This window comes from Callorhinchus milii, unplaced genomic scaffold, assembly GCF_018977255.1.
Source record: "Callorhinchus milii isolate IMCB2004 unplaced genomic scaffold, IMCB_Cmil_1.0 Scaffold1, whole genome shotgun sequence".
In the NCBI taxonomy this organism is placed as follows: Eukaryota; Metazoa; Chordata; class Chondrichthyes; order Chimaeriformes; family Callorhinchidae; genus Callorhinchus; species Callorhinchus milii.
In genome coordinates, this window is record NW_024704742.1 from 58,489,691 (window position 1) to 58,512,174 (window position 22,484).

The following is a 22,484-nucleotide window of genomic DNA, read 5'->3' on the forward strand; positions in this document are numbered from 1 at the left end:
TTCATGTCTGGAACAGGGGCTTCAAGATATCTGTAGCATTTGGCAATCACCCCTTGCCTTAGTCAGCTCCCCATCCCACTATTGCATAATTGAACATTTGGGTTCACGTGGCCCTGTCAGACAAGATTCAGAGACAAGTAAGAGCTGGCCAGGACCCAGTACAGTACAGAGAGCTCCTGCCGGGCACATCTGCCCATTACGGGATTAAGGGAACAGTCTTTCTCTGTAATATTTTTTCAATTTCCAAGACTTAAAAGGGACATAAATGATCTTCACTTCTTCGTCTATCCAAGCTTAAGCTAAACAGTGCTATCAACATTATTCCTGAAACTCTGTTTCAGTTATTCACCTTGTTTTACCCCTGGATGCACGGTTCCTCCTTCCACAAGTACTAATTTACCATGCGGTCTCTCATATTCTATGTATCTTTTTAAAACATGCTCGCTGCTTATTGAAGCTTTGTTTTTTTCAAAGTGATGTAGACACAGTGGCGATGCAGGACAAGTGATATTACTCTGGACCTACCTTAGCTCCAGAATGCTCGTCACATTTCCTGAAGGGTAGATACGACGGATGTAGTTAAAATCACCGACGTACAAGCTGCCGTCAATCCCGCACGCCAAAGCTACAGGTGCCAGAAGCTTGTTCCCATCGGCTTGGCCATTGCAGCTTGGACATGAGATGCTGCGTCTCCGTCCACTACCCATAATGCTATGGATCACAGCTGGCTGCTGAGATATAAATAGGTTCTCTCCATTTCCCTTATACAGGATACCTAATGTGAGAACGATAAGACTAACTTTATCACTGCCACAAACAATAAGGCATTTCTCTTGATTGCAAACTCATCATCATAAATCACAGCGCACGATTTCAATTTCACATTAGACCACACCAATCAAATCAATTGATTAAGACAGTCTCTGCCTCAAGCACTTCAGGAAAGAGAATACAGATTAAATCACCTCCGACTATGAAGGCTGCATCAATCTTCAAATACTAAACTCATTAGACATTCACCTGTTGGTTTAGCCACTGCTATAGCATAAACAGCGAGATTCAATATCAGACATGTTGGCCAAGTGCACTGGATGAAGGTGGCGTTTATATGTCGGGAAAAGGAAATTACATTTAAAATGGTATTTCAATTATGGCTGCTAATTATACGCAGCCTACCAATTAATTGTTCCAGGAAACGCTGTTCTCAAAGCAATGACGGAGAACAGCAGGGCCAAAATTAACTCTGATCGAACACAAGAGTAATCGACTTGGTAAAATGTTTTAATATTCCTTGCATTTGATATAGTGTCTAATGTCATCGAGACAACTCAAAGTACTTCACAGGATTTACCCTGAAGTGTAGTGACTATTTGTAGATCAATACAGCAGAAAATTTGCACTGAACAACCTCCCAGAAACTGCCATGGAGATAATTACCAATTTTAATCTGGACGATTGTTGGCTTGGATAATGAGAAAAACTACCTTCTGTTTTTGAATTGATTCTGTTTGGAATCTTTAGCGTCCACCCGAAAAGGCGGACAGGACCTTGGTTTATTGTCTCATCCGAAGGTCTAACAACACAGCAAATGCCCAGCACTGCACTGGAGTCTCGGCCAGCCCTAGATTCTGACTTCCAAGTCTTGACGTGGGGCTTGAATACATCCTTCTGACTCAAGAGGTGAGAGTGCTGCCAGCCAAGTTTTGTGGTTACTGCTGGACAGGATTTTATTTTTTAAAAAATGTATTAATTTTAGTCATTCTTGGGTTGTGAGCAACACTGGCAGAATCTGCAATCAAGAGGAGAAACTGTGACTTATATTTCCAAACCTAGCCAGATGCATAAAGGTCAAATTGTGTTGGGCCTTACTGGTTGAGATCAAGTAACTCAGCACCGACCAGGTATGAAACCAGGTCTGCATGATTCTGCATCACACTATATGCGCTGTTTAAACCTCCTGAGATCTGTGTGTTGAGGATGTACACTTTGTATATTTTGGAAGTTTTTTTGTTTTAAAAAAAGCTTTTCATTTTCGTCCTATGTGCAATGAGACGTCTGCTGAAAGAGACACGTTATGATTAGTGTCCAACGCAGTTGCTAGCCAAGCAAGCTTCAGCCTGAGAAACCAGTTACCTGAGAAACTAGGTCAGCCGGGGAAGAGAGGGGATGTTGGTGGAGGGAGGGACAGAGAGAGATGAACTGCTGATTGATAACCTGAAGATAGGATCGAACACTACAGAGCTGATTTTAAACCAGAGCACATGCTACAAACATTTCCTCTTTTAAAAGATAGCGGAAAAATAAAATTTAGTTGCAGAATAATTTCCAGTTGTTGACAGTAAAAAAAAATGCTGTGCCAGCAGGATCCCAGAAAGTTCAAATAATAGCTGGTCTTTTCAATGTGCTTTAATAACATTTTATTGGCTGGTAAATCAGACCACATTGGGTGGTAGGATTTGCTTAATGCTAGTAGACGTTTGAACAACTCTTTGAGAGCCGCAATAAAATACTGCATCAAAAATCATTTCCTATACATTTGTTTCCTTGTAGAGATTTAGAAACACAGTAATGTGATGCTGAGGGTTTGCCACAGATTTTGTAAAGATTTTTCTGTTGTTGAGCATTAAATCACTGCCCATCATATTAAGAAAGCTAACAAACACAATGTATTTTTCAGTTGATTTACAAAGTAGTGTGGATGAAGGCATGCTTTGTCGTTCAACGTTTGTTGAGAATCTGGAAATTACACATAAGTATTTTCTCAGGTGATAATAATCTTTGCATTTGATATAGTGCCTTATTACATCATTGATCCATCTCAAAGCTCTTCATAGACTATACTGTAAAATAAATTGACTGTATTTTATGGACAAAATGCAGCAGCCAATTGGTCACAGATATCCAGGGCAGAAAGATTTCTTTTAGCTTACTGAACCAGTTGCAGTGTTTCTCGCCCTGGTTTTTACAGCCCGTCTAAAAGGTTCAACCTCAGAACAGAACAAATCAGAACATTTTGCACATCGCTGCCGTGTGTGCTAAATTTAAGACTGACCATCCTGCCACAGTGCTCAGCATGCAGTCCCTGATCTGTGTAGGTAATAAAAACAGCAGCAACATCAAACTGACTCGAGATGCAAACATCATGTTCACTATGAATTATTTAGCAGTGCGAGTATGGTATTCTGACATTGAAGTTCTCCTTTGAAGACGAGAGAAGGAGCAATCTTCAGAGATGTCTTTTTATCATCACCTCCTGAAACAATTCAGTCTTGTTCCCACAGAGGGTGTGTACCATACACAGAGTCTGCTTTGACCCACAGCTCGTCACTTCCTGATTGTGTAGTTACACTGCTTGCAGTGCATAAAACATTCCATCTCCCTAAACCAAATCTGTGAGTGTCCACAAGAGATAATGATAAATGTTAAGCAATTAAATTGGATGCTATCTCTGGATACTATCTGGATACTATTTGGGTTCTATCTTGCTTTCAATTTATGCATGTTCCAATATATTGAGGCAAGGAATGAGTTTCTTAAGTGAAAGATGCTGCATCAAATACAAGAATTATTATCAAAGATTATTATTATACAGCCTGTGCACATCTACCGAGTCATAGTTTCATTGATTGTTGAATCCAGACCCCCTAAAAAACAACTAATTTTTATATAGCGTCCTTCACAATTGCATCTTGGCATCCCTGAAACCCAGTCTTCTGTACGTGAGCCTGGAAAAGGAGGCAACCAGCGGTGTACTGGTTGTTTCTGCAGGGAAATACATCAGCAATTTAGACAACAAGACCACACAGACAGTCATGAGATGAATGATCAATTAAACTGGAGAATTGTTGATCAGGCAAAACTCCCACTTTTGTTACCAATTAATAGATAAAGATTCAAGGTGCTTATTTGGACCATTTATTGTTTTATAGGTTGCCTACAAATGTACATTCACTACACTTGAGAATAAAATCCTTGTTTAGCACTTTTAAGATGTTCTGGCAATCTTATAAAGCACTATATCAAATGCAATGATTTTTTTTTACAAGTTGGCTTTGCTACAAGGTTAGCCGAAGGCGAGTCACAGTAAAAATCCTATGAAGCACTTTGATGTGTCTCAGCGATGTGATAAAGCGCTATGTCATTGATAAAATGCAGGGATTAAAATAAGGTTATTCCCCAAAAAATACTTTTCACAAAATGGTACAGTACATTGATATAAACTAGTTTTCAAAGCATCTTTCAAAATGTCAAGTGAAAGGTTGAAAGCTGCCAATTAGAGTTTATATTTTCATAGCAAATATTGATAGACTCAGTCAGTTCATGATCAGCAGCCTGTCAAATTTCCTCCCCATTCCCACTCAACGTTTTAAAGTTAATACTCAGATTGCTATTCTGTTTAGATCCCATCAAGGTGTAATGTGTTGCAAATGCTGGTTTTACAGCCATGCATGCTATAAGACCAGGTTCATACTCTGAACACACAGGGGAGCAGAAACCTCATAATATAATTTATTAATTTCTAATCAAACCCATCAGTTCGATGATTCATCCAAGGTGTGAAATAAAGTGTGATCTTCGCAATTGCTGCTGGAGCATCTATAGCCCTCCATTTAGAAAATATCAAGTCTGAAACTGATATCAATAAGCCTACAGAGTCATTCAATAATGACTTCAATTATAAACATCTTCAATAAATTTTCCAAACATAACTTGGTATTATCTGGCTCTGATTTCAAAATTAACTCTGCACTAGATTGGTGTCCGTTAACAGAACTGAAGATTAGTGCTGTTCTAAAAATAATAATTTGAACACAGTACATTCAGTTATTCTGATATTGTATTATTGCCCATTGAAATATTGTTATAATTCCCTTTCAATTTTGTTGGTACAAAGGCCCCCCTATGTAGCACCGCATCGCCTGCGGGTCCTGCTATCTGGAAGTATGATACACCTGATTTGGTGTATTTCCTAAAAAATTGACAATTTCCGGTTTATCAAATCATCATCGTATCACTTCCTGCACGCTATGCGCAGGAAGCGTCACTGATGCCACTTCTTATGCAACTTCCTCAGCAGTCTCTCATTTCCCCCAGTCACTCAACCGTTTAGAGTTAATACTGAGATCATTTATTTATAAAAATCCCAGGTGTAATGTGTTGCCGAAATGCTGTTTGGTGTTACAGCTACAACAATAAATTGGTTTTATATAGCACCTTTCACTCGGGAGGACATCGCAAGGAACCTACTTGTGCTACAAGCCTAAATTCAGACTGTACCTGGAAATAAAATATTGTTTTGTGCCTCTTTTTATAATGCAAACAAAGAGATATCGGACCCAGTCAACTAAGTTATAACAGGGTTTCCCGGTACTTTAATAATAATCCTTGGATTTGATATGGTATCTTTCATGACTATGGTGGTTAGATGATCCATGATTGTCAAGTGATAAGGACACAATAAGTAATCTAGCCAGGAAGTGGAATGACCAGTGAAGGTTGCTGTTCCTGATCACTATCCAGTGACTGCTGCTGCAAACTGTGTATGTGTGGAATTCAAGGAGGGAAGAAATGGTTTTAGGCTTAAGGCCAACACCTTAAAAATTACGATCACGACAAGTATCCATAAGAGCACAGTTTCCAAAATAAGTCAAACTGTAGACTTTCAAGAGTCTGCACTTTCTTAAATTTTAAGATATTGCTTCTTAAAGAGGGGAGAAAATATAACATAATGGAATATTAATTCACGGATTGTTCGTGCACTTCTTTTTTTAAAAGTGATAAATCGGATAAATGACATTTCCACATTTGCTCCAAATAAGGCCTTGTTGAATTAATGTAACCCACTAAACAGCTTTGAAACAGGCTGTGACCGGCTTCTGGTGTACATTCACGTCACCCAACTGTGACCATTACTTTTCTCCAAATAGCTGAGTTCCATAATTTTCAGCAAAAGAATCCTTCATGTCAGCACAGTCCATTATTACACCTGATTCATTCTGTAATTATTATGAAAAATTAGTGCCTTACAAGTCCCCTCAATAAAATATAAATGGGGCAACGAACAATATTTTATCGCCATTAGAATATTTATGACCGCTTCTTCTGGGTGTGAAAACATCTGCCATTTGCTGAGCTTGTCGTAAGAGCTAATCATGTCATTCATTCAATTAGTTGCAATTCACGTTAGAAAGTGATTGCCTGTCATTCAAAATCCCGGGATAATATAAAGCATCCACTTATCTGCGCAAGAGTGAGTGGCACTGCCTTTATGCTCCTGATTTTTTTTCTTGGCGAATGCTCCGTGGGTCAGGATTCATTCGGTGACAAGATTTGTTTGAACGAAGAAGACCCTTCGACCAATTTGATCTTGTCCTTCTAATGTACCCACCCTACTGTCCTCTCATTATAACATCAAGCTGTTTCTTAAATGAGTTCCGCATTCTAGCCTCAACTACCATTCCTGGTAACCTTTTTACATGTGTTAATAATCCTGTGGGTAAAGATTTTGCTGTGTAGCGACTGTGTATTTGTTGGCAAATGCAGCAGTTTGTGGGACATTGCTCTGTGCAAATTGGCTGCAGTGTTTGTCCACAAAACAGTCCACTCCACTGTGAAGGCATTCTCCTGATGTGAAAAGCGCTAAACCAAATGCAAGGATTATAAGGAGGATTATTATTAAAACATTTGTTTAAGAAATACCGTATGTTAGACCCCATTATTGAGCATTCCGTAATAGACATATATACCATGTCAGTAAACAGAGAGATTTGTTGGCGCTGTTTCTATAATAGGACTTCCCACTGTAAACAGATAATGCTAAGATTGTTACTTTACACAACTAATGCACCTCAATATATAACCTCTGATAGCTCAATCGGTAAAGTAACTGCTCTAGGTGAATCTGAAGCAAACAAACTTGGAAGATCCCAAGTTAGATCCCTGAGCTTACTGATCCCAGCAACAGGTTCCCCTACAAACTGACTTCAGGGTCAATGAATAAAGATGGGGTGAAAAATCAGCCAGGATTCATGTTCTGATTACCAGCCAGTGGCAGTGTGGGTGAACATTGGGTGAGGAGAGATGTGAGGCTCAGTGTGATGTTTCCCATGGTTATATAGCTAATATGGGTTATATAGATGAGCTCACATTCAAGAATGCCCATTTGGAGTCGGTTAAAGAGGGTGGCTTGTCTCTGTGGGACTATAACCAGCAAAGAGTCAACATTCTCAGGACAGGAAAAGAGAAACATGGATCTGGAAAATATGTTAGTCATTCGCCCTGTCAGTGAACGCAAAATGTCAGACATGCCTCACAGCAACTTGTTAAGATCTGGCAATATGATAGTGGCAGCTGTGCTGTGTAACACTCCACAGAAATGGGAGTTGGACTCCAAGGTTGCAGGCCAGAATGCTCAGCGCATTCTGGATTGAGGTTCAAATAGCTTATTTTCTTGTGCAAATTTTATGCATGGCGTTATATTGCCAGATTTTACCTAATACGCTAATTGGAGTTCCAACAAAGTAATGCTGCTGAAAACTGCTCATTTAAATGGAAAATAAAATTAGTGGATTTATAGCAGGAACATTATTTCTACTCAGTGGGGTAGGTTTGATAACAGTGTTTTTAAGAATGATTGCCCGCCTGGACCCAATTGAATTACTCCATTCTGACAAGTTAGTGAAAGGCAAATTGAAGTTCTGCCTCGTTTGAGTGGTTTTAATGCACGTAATTAAAATTGATCGCTTTCTGAAAATAGTCTTTGTAACACATTGAGATTGTTTTCCCTCTCCTGCGTTTCTCAGATGTGCAAGAGTACAAGACCCAGCGAATGAGTCCTACATCCATTGGCAACAGCTCCTAGCACTCTTGATCGTTTCAGTAAATTGTATCCACCGCACAAGATTGAGAAAATTAAAAAGAAACAAATGTGAATGCTGGATATTGAAATAATAAATAATAAATAATAATAATGATCTTATATCTTATTTGATATAGTGCCTTTTGGGATCCGTCACAGGATTTTACTGTGAAGTGTAGCGACTGTATTTTCCAGGTGAACGCAGCAGCCAATTTGGACACAGCAATGTCAGTACAGACATTCATAAAATGAATATCCTCATTTTATTTGGGGATTGTTGGCCAGGACACTGGGTAAATTCCATTCTCTTTTTGAATAGCGCCACAGGATCATTAACATCTACCTGAACAAGCAAATGGTACCTCGGTTTAACATCTCATCCAACAATTATGAATTTGAGGGGTAAATCTCTTTAATTTTCCTCCTACTCTTGAAGCCAATCCCAAACTGTGGCTCAGGTTGATTCACCAACTTCTGTCTTACACATGTGTCACTGTAATATATCCTTAGGTGGCATGAAAATTAAAATTGCATGTGCTTCTGAACAGAACTATTGCTTAGATAAGGATCTCCATGTTGGGGAAAGAGGTCAACTTGCATCAAACAAACCGCCCAATGGAAAACTGAAACTTTCAATGACTAAACACTTCAAAGCTACAGAGCCAGGTTAATGAGGCAGAGCTGCTATGAATAAGATCAACAAATCTGCTGATTCTTGCCCATCTATATCAAATGGTACAGATGGCCAGTGCTTTTCAACATTCAAATACAGTAACTTACCATTTTGAACATCTAAAACGTGGTGCTTGTTGATTGACCAGCCGCCCATGTTTGAAGCATCCAGTTCGTAACCCTGGAGAATAGCCGTTCTCTTCTCCCAGAGGATACGATCCAGGCAGGATTCATATTCATAACCAACAGAAACTAGCGGGGGAAAAAGATCATTATTGAACAAATAATATTTTGTGCAAACTTTATAGAAACTAAAACATGACATGATAAAAACACAACTAAAACAGATATATTCAACTAGAATTTCTCCTGGTTAAATAGCACTGTGCTCCTGGTACATGTTGGCATTTCAAAATAAAAACACGCTGGTTTGTTTCTTATTTTTTCACCTCTTTGATCTATGTTATTATAATGAAGACAAGCTAGCCAGCCACTGTTGTGTCCCGAGGCTGCTCTATTTGCCTGCGTTAAACCAAATGCATCTCAAGATCACAAGATAGGTTCAGGTAAGGAGGCACTTCAGTTATTTGATCTCATCCTTCCAGAATTCAAATCCACTACATAGCAGGAGGAAAAGATCAATTTGGACCCATGCCTGTCCCTTTTACAATGTTCCGAGAACCACCTTCCTGACTCACAGGAACTCGCTTCATGTTAGTGCACCAATTTGCTGTCCAAATGAATAGTTCTCAATTACACTGAAGACTGGAGATTGTGGGTCCTAGCCTCCAAGAGCTCCAACACATGAATAATGTAAACCCATTTAATTTGATGCCTGTTTTGTTTTCCAGGAACAGGCCTCAAACTTGCTTTGCAGCCCATATTTTCACACAAAAGCTAAGGGTTGTACTTATCCAACCCATGACAGTGAAGGTAAGTTTTTATTTGATTTATTTATCACGCAAAAACATCCGAACGTCGATGTAGCAGAAATTGAATGGCTGCAAAAGATACTGGTCACACAGTATAAAGATTGTTAATCATACAATACTATGGATCAGCTTCCGGCTGAGTTCATTCATGCCTTCCATTGTTCTTTGGTCAATGATTCCCTAGATTCATCAAACCTCATCTAGAATTGTCTGCCTAACTGCAACCAAAGAAAATGATCGAGCCAGACAGCTGTGGGAACTTGACAGAGAGGTACAGCATTGCAGCAGTAAATCGATTAAAGTCTTCAAAAAAATACTTGAATAGACTTTCATCACCATGAGTTTTGTCTTCTCTGAAAAGGTGCAACGTCTCTTTGGTTCTGCAATCTCAATATTCTGTTCGCGAGTTCTGCAGTATACAATTGTCTGATTTGAAAAGACAGCTACTCAGTTAAAAATATTAAGATCGCCACAGAGATTCTGCAGGCTAGATTCTCAAAGTTCATGCCATTAATTAACATAAATGAGGAAAAAAGGCTCTTTTACATAGCTTTAGGTAATGCTGCAGGGATCTGGGGAAACAGATTTTTTAAAAAATCGACATTATGACTTTTCACAGGAGAAGTTCTCCATCGAACTTACCCACGGCCTCAGACAAGCCGTAGACTTTTTGGTTGTAGGCATCGGTTTTATCCCATGTGAAGATGTACGATAGGTTTGGTGACGCTGGGAACCATTTCTGGAACAGTCGGCCCACTACGGCCACCATCAGGTGAATCTTCATCAGGTTGAAAGGGATCGCATTCTGGGACATGGTGACTTTCAGAACTGGTTTGTACCCAGCAGCGCGTGAACTCAAGTAGGTAAGCTGCAAATCCGTGCCAGGAATCTCCGTCTCTTCATGAAGCACCTAGCGGGTATCAAGTGAGACTTTGTTTACAGCAAAAGCAAAGGCCATGACTACGCACACAATCACTGGGGAGGTTTTAATCCAAAAATCACTTATTACATAGCTTTCATTTCAACTGTGATTTCTCAAGGGCAGGGATTACCTGCACTCCATTAAACAGTACAGATGGGGCTGTCGATATGGAACGGGGAAATTTGATTGAAGAATGTAATTATGTCTGCACACAGTGCCGTGAAGTTTATATTGTATCACAGACCACAGGTGTGTGAACGTAAACCTTTTAATAAAATAAGTCATCAGGGTATGGTGGCGTGGTGATACCGCATGTTGGAGCATGAATTGACTACGTGGCACCACGGCGCAGGAGGATGCAGGTGTAATCCTCTCTCATTCAGTCCAGCACCTTGGGATGTCCTCCCGCCGTGAAAGGCACTATACAAATGTAATTTTGTATTGTATTGACTGAGTTCCCAATCTCAGCCTTGCTGGTGAAGTGCATATGTGTTAAGCAGAGGCCTAGCACCTCCTTACTATGGAGGTAAGAGGAGAAAGAGAGTGAAAAATCACAAGGGGAGCATTATTTTCATGCTACTGTTGTCCAATTTCTAACAGCTGGCTGGGAATGGTACTAGCACAGATAGGCAACATGTTATCCGCATGGTCCTCAGTCACAATGCATGAACGACTCAAGCAGATGAGGGAGAGAACGGAGGAATATAATGTCAAACATAATCACACATTATATTGTGTGTGATCATAGGTAAGGAGCTGGATCATGTCATTAGCAGATAAATCCTCTATCTTTTCTTCATTTCATAAATCACAATATTTTAATACTCATGTAAACTAACTACTTCTACTGTTATATGTGATCCTCTACTACTTTATTTTCTCAACCTCAGTGGTGTCCTGCGCTACAGTACATGATCTTTCACTCATTTCTTTCAGTAAACAAAAGATCCTGGCTGTCCATCACCCCACTGCAAAGCTTGAACTATATTGTGTGGCTTCATGGCATTAGAACATTATTAGCCACACCAGAGTTCATAACTTTTCTTTCTTTCGTGAGATGGAGCTACCTTTTCGCTCAGAGAGTGATTTGGCTGTAAAAGATTTGTCAAGTACTTGGCGAAGGACTTACAGTCAGCAGAGACTAAGCAAAGCTAACACAGTCTTTATCAAGTGGAGTTGTCTTAATGTTTTCATTATTTTTCACTGATTTTTGTGGTCTTTAAAGTCGAAGGATGTCAATTCTGTGGGATAGTGGATTTGCTCTATTTTGTTTACTTACTAAAGCACAAGTCATATACAGTACAAGACTCACTCTTACACTACGTAAATGATGCACCTTAAATCGTGAGCTCAGTGTAACGTTTTTATGGTTCCGACAACAACCAATTGATCTATTTTCCTATGGGGTCAATTGGAAGATAGAGCATTCCTAATTTCTTGTGCATAATTGACAGTGAAAGTGTTACCGAGCTCCCAGGTACTGAACCGGAACAGATTCTTGCAACCCTTGTCAACTACTGAATCATGAATGGGGTCATAGTGAAACAATTGCCTGGTTTCTTCAGGTGGGATTATAGCTCACGTTCCCACCATGTGATCACATTTACATGATGTGCATCAAAACGATCATTTCACTGGGATTTGTTTTGTTTGTGACAGGTAAGCAACTTGACAGAATTCAGATTCGGGAAAATTGTCCTATATTATAAAGTGAAGTAGGATACAAGAAAATTCATCCTAGTTCATCAGATTCCAAATTAATTTTAAACGTGAGTGAGGCAACAAACTTAGTGCCAAATCATGGCAGTTTTGACTTGTGGACTGATGCCTTAAGTGTCTAATTTCACGTAGGGTCGTTCTAGTCAGCCAGCAGGGAAAGGAGGTGAATTTGATAAAAAGCGTTGGATACCTGTGTTTCAGGAATAATGGGGCTCTCTGAAGGAGATGAACGGAAAAAGGTGGATAAAGGAGAGGCCAAGATGATGGGATTTGGCCTCACAAATCCACTCAAGTCACAGCTGGGAATTTCGTTCTCTTCCTTCTTCATGACCATAGTGTCCATAACATAAAAAACGTTCCATGGAATCCACACTGTGCGATATTGGGTAATGAACGGAACACGTTCAAAGCTAAGGGTTAGAGAGGCACCGCCATTTGCCACCAAGTCGAACCTGAACATAAGGAGCAATGAGAATAGAAAATCAATACTTTGCCAGAGACAACCTGCATCACATAACAGAATATACAGTGCACCAATACCTAGTAACATTCCATTACAATTATCTTTAGAGAGGTGGAGTGGGTGGGTCGGGGGGTGGCACGATCAATTTCCTGGTGGATTAATCAATTACCTGGTTTGAATTGGGGTGGGGGGGGGGGGTGGGGAAACTCCTCTTAGGTGTGTTTGCAGGTCTGGTCACCATTTTACAAGAAGGATATTGTAGCATTGGAGAAAGGTCTGTGTAGATTTACAAGGATTTCATTAATTACAGTTAAGGGATACGGCTAAGATTGGACAGGTTGGATCTTTTCTTTCTGGAGATGAGACCCGACAAATGTGCTTGTGAATTATAAAAGGATTAAATAAGGCAGATGTTGTTTCCCCTTGTTGGTGAATCCAAAACAAGGGAACATAAATGTAAGCTAGTCAGCTGCAAATCTAAAAGGGAGTTTAGGCGGAACCTCTTTACGCAGACGGTGATGGGAATCTGGAACTCACGCCGTGAGCGGTGGATGAATCAAAAATCATCTATGTATTTATGAAGAAATGATGAAAGAAATGATAGTAGACAGGTACAGGACAGGGGTGTGTGGATCAATAGTGTATAAACACAGACTAATTGGGCTGCATAGACTGTTTCCGTGCTGCAAAGTTCTTTGTAATTCTATGCAAAATTATGGAAAAGGATTTCTCTCTGGCTGCTCTCTGTTCCTTCCTGCATTCTACTTAGTTGAAAATTGGATAACTTGCTCCTAATGGGAAGGGGAGAGGGGGAAACTGTGAGCGAATGTATTGCCGAACACTGACAAGCCTCAACATTTAAATATAGGCTCAGCATAATAAAACTGTCATTTGTTACCGACGATTGGAAAAAAACATAGTATTTAAAATTGTGGTCTAATTACAGGCAAATCCATTAGTGCCACAATATTTTGATCAGTGCGTGGGAAGAATGGCTGCAGGCTGCACTTCCAGAGGAATTTAGAAAATAATATCATTTTTTAAAAATCTATTGTCTTGAGTCCAGTGCCAGCTGGAAGAGGAGATGGCTGCTCTTTATGCTTCGCTTTGTGTCAAACTTCACATTGCATTCGAACAAAAGACACTTTTTTGTTGTTCTCCGTGCGAGGTTTTAAAATGAGAAAAAACACAAATTTTTAACTTGTAAATACAGATAGGTTTGTATTTAGCTGAAAATCTTCCTGACTTTCCAGCTTCCCAGCAGTGTGAAATGAAGATCAAATGCATCTGCCACAGAAATCTTGCAGTAATACAAAGGACTGTATCCGATATTCCCTGAAGCAAATAATATTGATGCCTTTGCACAAATCCAAACCTGACAATTTCAGTTTGAAATCTCTGAAACTCATCTATTCATATCTGTTGATGAAATACTTCTCCAAATACCAAGAAAGTGAATCCCAGGATTTACTATCCTATTGATAGGTTCACACAGACGTGGGGTATTAAAATAACAGTTGAAAATACTCATCAATGCAAATGAACTTTAACACAATATTTGTTCTATTTTCTTAAAAAAATGTTCTGGAACGATAATAGCAACAACTTGCACTTACAATAATCCGTAAATTTGGTTTACTTTTCACATCAGGGAGATGTCTCCAAGCACTTCACAGAATAAACTGCACAGTTTTTTTTTGTATGGGCAAACACAAACAGTCATTTTGCACATAGCAATTTTCCACAATGTCCCACCATAAAGTGAATGACCAATTTTATTTGAGGGATTGTCGGCCAGGAAACTGAGAGAAACTCACTTCTCTCCCTCATATGGTGTCCTTTATGTAGGATATCATCTGGCAGTGCTTAACAATGAACGGGTTGGATGTTTAGCAAAGGAGAAAGGAAAGGGGTTGGGTGAATAGGAAAATGACCATACCTGTGGTCGAAGAGATAGGTTTTCATACAGCAATTAAGAAAGCAGACAGAGAGAGCATTGGCTGAGGGGTGAAAGAATAAGTTTCCAGAGATTCACCATGAAGTAACTGAAGGTTCAGCCACCAATTGTTGGGGTAGGGGCAGGATATGCACTGAAGTCCCAAGTGAGTCAAGCAGATCAATAGGACTGATATCACTATTCCCAACTGAGCACGTATCTTGTGTTAGGTATATCTAGCTGTTGTATTATTGCTGTCGGGTCGAATCAGGGTTTAATCTGAACCCATGTGCAAACTCACATGCCATCATGCCGGGTGATGGTATAGCCATACTGTGGGTAGTGCAGAAAGGACACATTCACTCCAATGAGAGGGGTTCCATCTGCAGTAAGCACCTGTCCTCTGATGACAGAGCCAAGGCTGTGGAGAGAGAGAAATAAAACAACAAAAGCATCAGTAGAGTTTCAATTCTAGATTGTGAGCAGGCGTGTTCTATCAGATTATGCTGTTTAGCAAAAAGGCCATTAAAAATATAGAGCCAAGGACACTTTGATTGCTCTAAGGGCATTTATCTTCATTAAACACCCCTAATTTTGTTTCAGATCCTTTGATTTATTGCAGGGATTCCCTTGACATTTTATTACGATCAATAATTTTATGATCCACGCTTCAGATTCATAAAGTATACAACTTCTTTAAATCTATGTTTTGTGTTTACACACAGCTTATTTTTCATCAAAGTTTTTTAATTAATAGTGATAAAGCTCGCAGAGGACAGCAAGGGGAAAATTTATAGAATTTCGGGTGAGGAGAGGCGGACAGGAATGTTACATTTTAAACCTGAAGAAAGTGCAGAAGCTAAAATAGAACAACAATTTACATAACATCGTTCACATTGCAAGGACATCTCAAAGCATGTCATACAGTCGACTGGGAGCTTGTCCAAGGGAGGAGAACAGTTGAGGGGAGGTGGCAGTGGTCGAGGGGAAAGGGTTAAATATAGACAGAATTGTGGTGGTTGAAAAGGTAGTTCTTAAGGTGGGTTCTGAAGGCGGGGAGGGGGCAATGCAGAGGGTCTCCAAGATAAATGCCAGGAGATGGTGGCAAAATGTCTGAAAGCTCACCCACTACTGGTGGGATAAGGCGAGCACGACATGAAGCAGCCCAGTGTTTGTTGAGCAGTAGGGTTGTAGAAGGTCAAATAAGTCGGGTGAGGCAGGGCCGTGGATGGTATTTTGTAAAACACGATTGCTCTGGCCACCCCATCAGGAGGATTAGGTCAGTTGGATTCCAGGAGGGTCCCATGCTCTGCAGTAATATGGTGAACTCCAGCTCTGGGAGAAGGTAGACAACTGTTTGTGTTCTCACTTTATCTTCAGGTCATTAGAAATTCATCAAAGCTAATCAAATATAATTTGTGCCTCGTTATTACAGTTGGTTACGATGTTATTAAATTTACGCTTTACTTCATTAGTCTGCTTTAAAGCCTTGAAAGTGCTTTGAAACTTGTCCATGTAGTCTGAAGCTTGGGAATCTACATGAGGATTTGTGGATTTACAGAGGTGGTGCTCTCAGCAGCAATCTGTAGATAAATTCAATTTCTCACATGGCCCTGCCCTGCATTAGAAAACTGTAGTTAGGCTGCTTAATGCTCAACTAAATTATGTTGGCAGTGAAAAACGTAACATTTCATTAACAGATTTGAGGTGATACACAGAATGCGTTATGAACATTGCATTTCTCATCCCTTTATGCATTTTCCCCCTTCTCTCTTTCAGATCTCCTGCTGGCAAGCAGGGCACAGCTTTTCTGGTCTGTATCACATTTACTTTGTGGATAGCAACTCAGAGGTGAGCGAGTGAATGATTGGGTCCAACTTTTTTCTCCTCTATCCCTGTAGGAGAGAGTGCGTGGAACCAATGTTTTTACAACTTCTTCAACAATATGTTTGCAGAAGCTATTTTCACTTAAAAATATAAAAATTGCAATAAAATAATAACAAGCTTAAGACACAGCAGGCATCTTGGCCCTTAGCATCTATGCTAGTGCTAGCTCCCACAATGGAGTTACATGTATCTACTTTTATCAAACCCACCTGCTCTTTTTCTATAACCTTTAATATATTTCTCCTCAAATATTTATACGATTCCCTTTTAAATGTTGGTTTAGACTCAGCTTCAACATCCATTTGTGCTAATACATTCCACATTCTAACAACTCTGTGTTAAAAATAATTTTTTTCTGACCTCTTCTCTATAAATCCTTTGATGTACAATTACCTAAGGACTTGAAAATCATTCATATGCATGGTTCCTGGATTTATACATAACCAGGTGATAGGACGTAACACATTTAAAGGCTACAAGTATAAAAAGAAAATATAACACTGTAACTCTAACAGCTTTTAAATGATTTTCAGTCTGTTAATGGTAAGTTATTTCTCTTTTTGTAACTTTGTTAAAAATGCAATTTTTAAATTTTAAATTTCTAAACTCAGATCAGGAACACTATAATTTGATAGGGGTTATACTCAAAGCTGTATTTCTGATCCTTCTTTAACTGAAGCCAGTTGCATTATATCTAAATAGACATAGCTTGTGTTTGCATAGTAATGTTGCCTTTTGCTCTGTGCCTATTCCCAGTACTGTACTTCCATGTGGACTTGCATTAAAGCCAACTGGAAGGCACTGATGCGAATAAGGCAAAGCCCAGAGTTTTAAAGGAAATGTTCATATTAATGGGTTTTACACAACTCCCAATTTACCACGGAACTGCTTGTATACTGATTGCACTTTCTCTCAGAGCCGTTCTGCCCAGGGGGTGGAATAATTGACAAAAACACTGCCGGGGATTTCTGCGATTTAAAGCAGTGAACTGAAATATGCCTGAAGAACGAAAACACACTGAGAAGTTGTGAGAAATTTACAACTTTTGTAAAACAGACAACACTGAACACAACGATGTGCCATCTAATTTACCTGCACTCATTTCAGCAATAACACACTAACCTTTTGTTGAAAGGATTTTCCCCATGTAGGACATGACTGCTGTCTGGTCCAATAAGAAATTTGATGCGATCATAGAAGGACTTGGCAGCTTGCTGAGAGGGTGGCTGCTGGCTTTGACCAATAATATCTAGCGGGTCAGGAGACCCGCGGCAGGAAGGCTGTTTCTGGCAGGAACTGTGTAAGCAGCAATCAGGATCCATGCAATCTACAAGTCCATCTGCAGAATGGAAATCAGTCAAGGGAGAAATGTATTAGTCACTATTCATCCACCACATTTGAAGAGCCCCAACTGCCCAGTTGGTTTTGTTAACTCACAAAATGCCAAACATCACTAAGGCCAGTGGAAAGCAAACCTTTGTGCCTGTATTCATGGATTGTAAACAACACAATTATCTTTAAGTTGTAACAGAATGTTAGAGAGAGATCTACCTATTTTGAAAGTCATCATTTTGGAAGTGTTTTGGACTCCTTCCTGGTGACACAAAGGAGTAAATGAAGAACAGGGACCCGGCTGAAGCGAGGGTAGCTACCCTAACTACTGGAGTGTCTCAAGTTAGGCTACCGCCACCCCACCCCCCCCACCCCACCGCTCCTGCTGAATCAAACCCCTGCGGCTTCAGAAGTAAATTGTTTCAACCCTTAACACACATTACTCCCACATCCATGCTGACAAACCTAATAAATCAATGCACTTTGCCTCAAGCACAATGCAATCAAAATTGATCAATGGATTCACAAAACGCATTTGTGCATGTAAACCTTTGAATGCCTGATAAAAGCAATCCCCCCCCAAAAATAAAACTGGTTCATGCAACTATTTGATGAAAATTAATGACTACTAATAGCAAGCATTTACCTTTTAAAATGAGCACCAACAGTGAGACACTTTCACAAAATAATGAGAGACCTTCTGATGCCATTTAGCCCATTCAATCTCATATTTCCCGGATACCCATCCTACTGTGTTTCCTTAGCATTTGAAAAGATGATAAAATAATAATAATCTTTGCATTTGATGTAGTAGTTTTCACATCGAGAAGCCATCTCAAAGTGCTTCACACAATTTTTTGTAAAGCGTAGTGGCTGTATGTTTTGTAGGCCAACACAGCTACCAATTTGTACACAGCAATATCGCACAAACAGCCATGAAGTGAATGACCAATTTTATCTGGGGGTTGTTTGGGTAGGATACCAGGAGAAACTCCTTTCTCTTTTTGAATAGTGTTATGAAAACTTTTAACGTCCACCTGAACAGGCAGATGGGACCATAGTTTAACATCTCATCTGAATGGACTGTATCTCAAACATTTCCCTAGCGCTACATTGAATGTCAGCTGACAAAGTGAGTTCAAAGTCCTGACCAATAGATGCCCATTGATGAAACTGGATAGTAAGGTCTTTCTCACTGTACAAATACAATCTCAGTTGAACCTCTTTACCGGATAGAATTGTCTTGCAATTCTGGGGTTATTTCCCCAATTACAAGCTTTAAAGCGCATTGGAATTTTTCACAACAGCATTGTGTTAACAGTTCAGTCTTGTAGTCCTGCAGCTCAGTGGTTAGAGCACTCGCCTTATAAGCGAGACACCTGGGTTCAATTCCAGGCAGGGTGAAACCTTGGGCAAGTTTCCTTACTCCACACGCCTAATAATAATCCCTCCAAAACAAAACAATAATAAATTGGTCATTTTCAATCAACGACTGTTTGTGGGACACTGCTGTGCGCAATTAGCTGCTGCGTTTCGCCCACAAATATTCAGTCAATTCACTTTACAGTCTATTCTGTGAAGCGCTTTGAGACGTCAAGAAGACGTGAAAAGCGCTATATCAAATGTAAGAATTATTATTATTATAAGTGAGGTTGATACTATATCCCATTTTTTACAACAACTATAAAATTGCACAATATTGTACTTTGAAAACTGCTTAGCAAAACAGTGGGGAACAGTATCAATTATTGTGCATACCTTATAATTAACTGGTAATGAATTCAAAGCCAATTCAAGGAAACATTATTTTAATTAAAGTTCAATAGGATGAGGGAAGTGTTTTGATCATTTGGAAGTGTTGTTCAGTGTCCGTGTCTTTTTATCTTTAAACATTGGGAACAGCAGCTGAATTTTGCTTTCTTTTTCTAAGATCCAGCAGAGTTCTTTCTCGGACAAGGGAGTTTCTCCTGGTATCGTGATCAACAATCGCCCAGATAAAACTGATCATTGGTTTCATGGTTGTTTGTGGGACATTACTGTATGCAAATTGCCTGCTAAGGAACATAAGAACAGGAGTAGGCCATTGAGCCCCTTGAGCCTGTTCCGCTATTCTATTAGATCATGGTTGATCTATACCTCAACTTCAATTGAGTGTTTTGGCTACAAAATGCAGGCGTAACACTGTACAGTAAAAACCTGTGAAGCGCTTTGAGACATCCTCCCAACGAGAGAGTCACTTTATCAAATGTAAGCATTATTATGAATTCTTGTCCGGTAACCATTCCCAGGATCTTGTTTTCTGTATACCTGAATGTCAATTGGGAAAAATAGAGTAAAAATGATCAAGACCAAGAATGTGGTCTCTCTCCTCCACCTCAGTGCCATTTCCAGTCAGGGCGTGAGCAAGACACTTATATGCAAACCTTTAGAACTCTAAATCCTGTCAGGTTGCACAATAGCAGTTTGGAGTGATGTATATGTCCTTCAACTTTTACCTCCATTCTTTGTGAAGTTTTGACCTCCACTCATCCGCTGGGGTCCAATGATATTACCATAATAGAGGCTCTGAGAGGGTCTTCTTTACCAGTTTCCTTCCTCTCCACTGTCTAACCCTTTTTAAAAATAGTCTTTCAAAAAGAATAGAGTTGAAATATAAAACACCGGTATTCACTTGATTCCCTTCCTTTGTATTTACAGTGCAGTATTCTGCAGAGTAAATACAATTGCAGAACTAAAAGAGTTAATGTTTTCTTTTAGCACTGCTGTATAATTCCTCCCCCAGGAAATATAGAGAGAAGTACAGAAAGAGGCACGCTGAAATTTAGTAATTCGTCTTTGTTAGATTATGTAAAGCAAATGTACATCTGGTGTGTAGTCTGCAGGTCATAAAACTGCATGAGATTGACACCCTCAGAACTAATCATCTGGAAATGCATTTTTACAAGCTTCTCTACGAACATCAATCAGAAACAAGAATCTCATTTTCAGCTGTTGAGAAGGAGCCTGAAGTGTTTGGTTATTTTGTGATGGAGTTTATCAGCTACTTGCTCGAGTGAGTGACGGATAGCTGCTGAACTGTTTTTTTCTCGAATTGAGAAGCTATTTGTCATTGTGCAATGTGTTCAAAGAGCCCAGAATTATTTACTTGCTTTAACTTCATTGCACTGCTGTTCAAGTAGTTCAGGCAAGACTAGCTGTGCAGAATTGCATTGCAATGGGAGAATTGAGGTTTCTACTGGCTTGTCACATTGTGAAATGCACTTTGTACTGAATAGATCTTATCACATTAGAGCTATCTCCATTACAGAAACTGGTCAAAAAGCCAGGAAACTAATAATAGTAAATCTGAGATCTCAGCATCTCTGACAACAGTGGTTTTCAAATGAAAATTATGGAATAAGATAGGTACATGGAAGATTTACACAAAGATTTTGTAGGATATCGTTACTGCTGGAATGTATGAGGGGCCTTAACTACAAGAAATAGAGGCATAGAATTTTTCAATAACTGCATTACCAGCATTTTGAGGTGATCATGCTCTGTTCTGGTGACTAAACAGTAGAACGCCATATGACTGACTACTTGCATATCCGCTTATCCACATTGTGACCCTGAGATGTGGAAGGGAAGCTGGTGTGTGTTGTCAGCAAAACATTTTTAGTTTACATGTATGGCATGTGACTGTGAGTACTGGTAGGAATGCACCCTGCATACTTAATTCTGGAGAGTATTAGGGGCTGGTTAATAAGAGCCAAGGTTTGGGGACTTTAGAGTGTACATTGGGATACTACCAGAGTTTAACTAACTAAAACTACAATAGCTTGCCATTGAGAGTACTGTAAGGCAAGCTTTCTGTTGCTTATCCTATCCATAAGGAATTTGACTCGCAGAGTTAATAGAAGCTGAGAGGGGAGAGTCCCTGCTCCCAGTGACTGGATTGCCCCTCCAAATCCTGTTGATGAGCCAGACATACAAACACACACAAACAACAGAGGCCGATATATACACTTTTTCCAGTTACCCAATTAGGCCAGTCCCAATTAATGCAGATATGGCATTCACTGCTGCAGTAACCTTTACCTTTACACGTAAGACCTAACAAAACATTCACTGCAGCTGTTGAATATTGTATGATAACCTTTGGTATACTAATATGTTATAATATTGTACAGTGTCACTATTCATTTGTAGTGTGGAGATAGTTGAACCATGCATAGAAATCATTCGAGAAAGCTCCAAGGATTAGTGGCAATTCATTTGTAATACGAAGAACATACACACAGGAGTGAGTTACCAGGCTATAACACATGAGACAACACAATGTCATAAACTGTGAGAGTGAACCCTACAGCTTCTAAGTGTGCTGCCATCGGAATCAAAATATTCATATGAGATTTAGCGCTATTGATTTTTTTTGTAAATGGTGTTGGCAGTGCCAGCAGTGGGAATTAGACTGAGTGGCTGAACTGAGTGAGAATTGGCTGGAGGGATTGGGTGCATTGGCTGTCACTATTGTATGATGTTGCACAAACTGATATGATGTTACTTGACTCAAATTGGGATAGAACACATTTTCTTATTCTGGACTTGCTTGAATTGTAACATTTTTATTTCTACTATAATAAAATATCACCCTTCCCCCTTCTCTCTTGCTTGGCGTCCAACCCCGCCATTGTGAAGCGCTCCAAGACATTACCCTACACGGAAGGTGCTATATAAATCCAAGATGTTATTTTGCTGTTGAAAGGGTAAAAAAGTGCCAG

General features: G+C 39.6%; 1 protein-coding gene across 3 annotated transcripts in view; it reads right to left on the reverse strand.

Moving 5' to 3' along the window:
- The window catches only part of tenm3 (teneurin transmembrane protein 3), a 163,433-nt gene that overhangs the window by 33,719 nt on the left and 107,230 nt on the right, over positions 1-22,484 (reverse strand). For all 3 annotated transcript variants that reach the window (XM_042342618.1, XM_042342615.1, XM_042342611.1), the window contains 6 exons: positions 17,512-17,728; positions 14,804-14,923; positions 12,294-12,555; positions 10,105-10,372; positions 8,639-8,782; positions 526-775 (listed from right to left, as the gene is read on the reverse strand). In XM_042342618.1, coding sequence (XP_042198552.1) covers positions 526-775; positions 8,639-8,782; positions 10,105-10,372; positions 12,294-12,555; positions 14,804-14,923; positions 17,512-17,728 — 1,261 coding nt within the window. The remainder of the gene's footprint in view (positions 1-525; positions 776-8,638; positions 8,783-10,104; positions 10,373-12,293; positions 12,556-14,803; positions 14,924-17,511; positions 17,729-22,484) is intronic.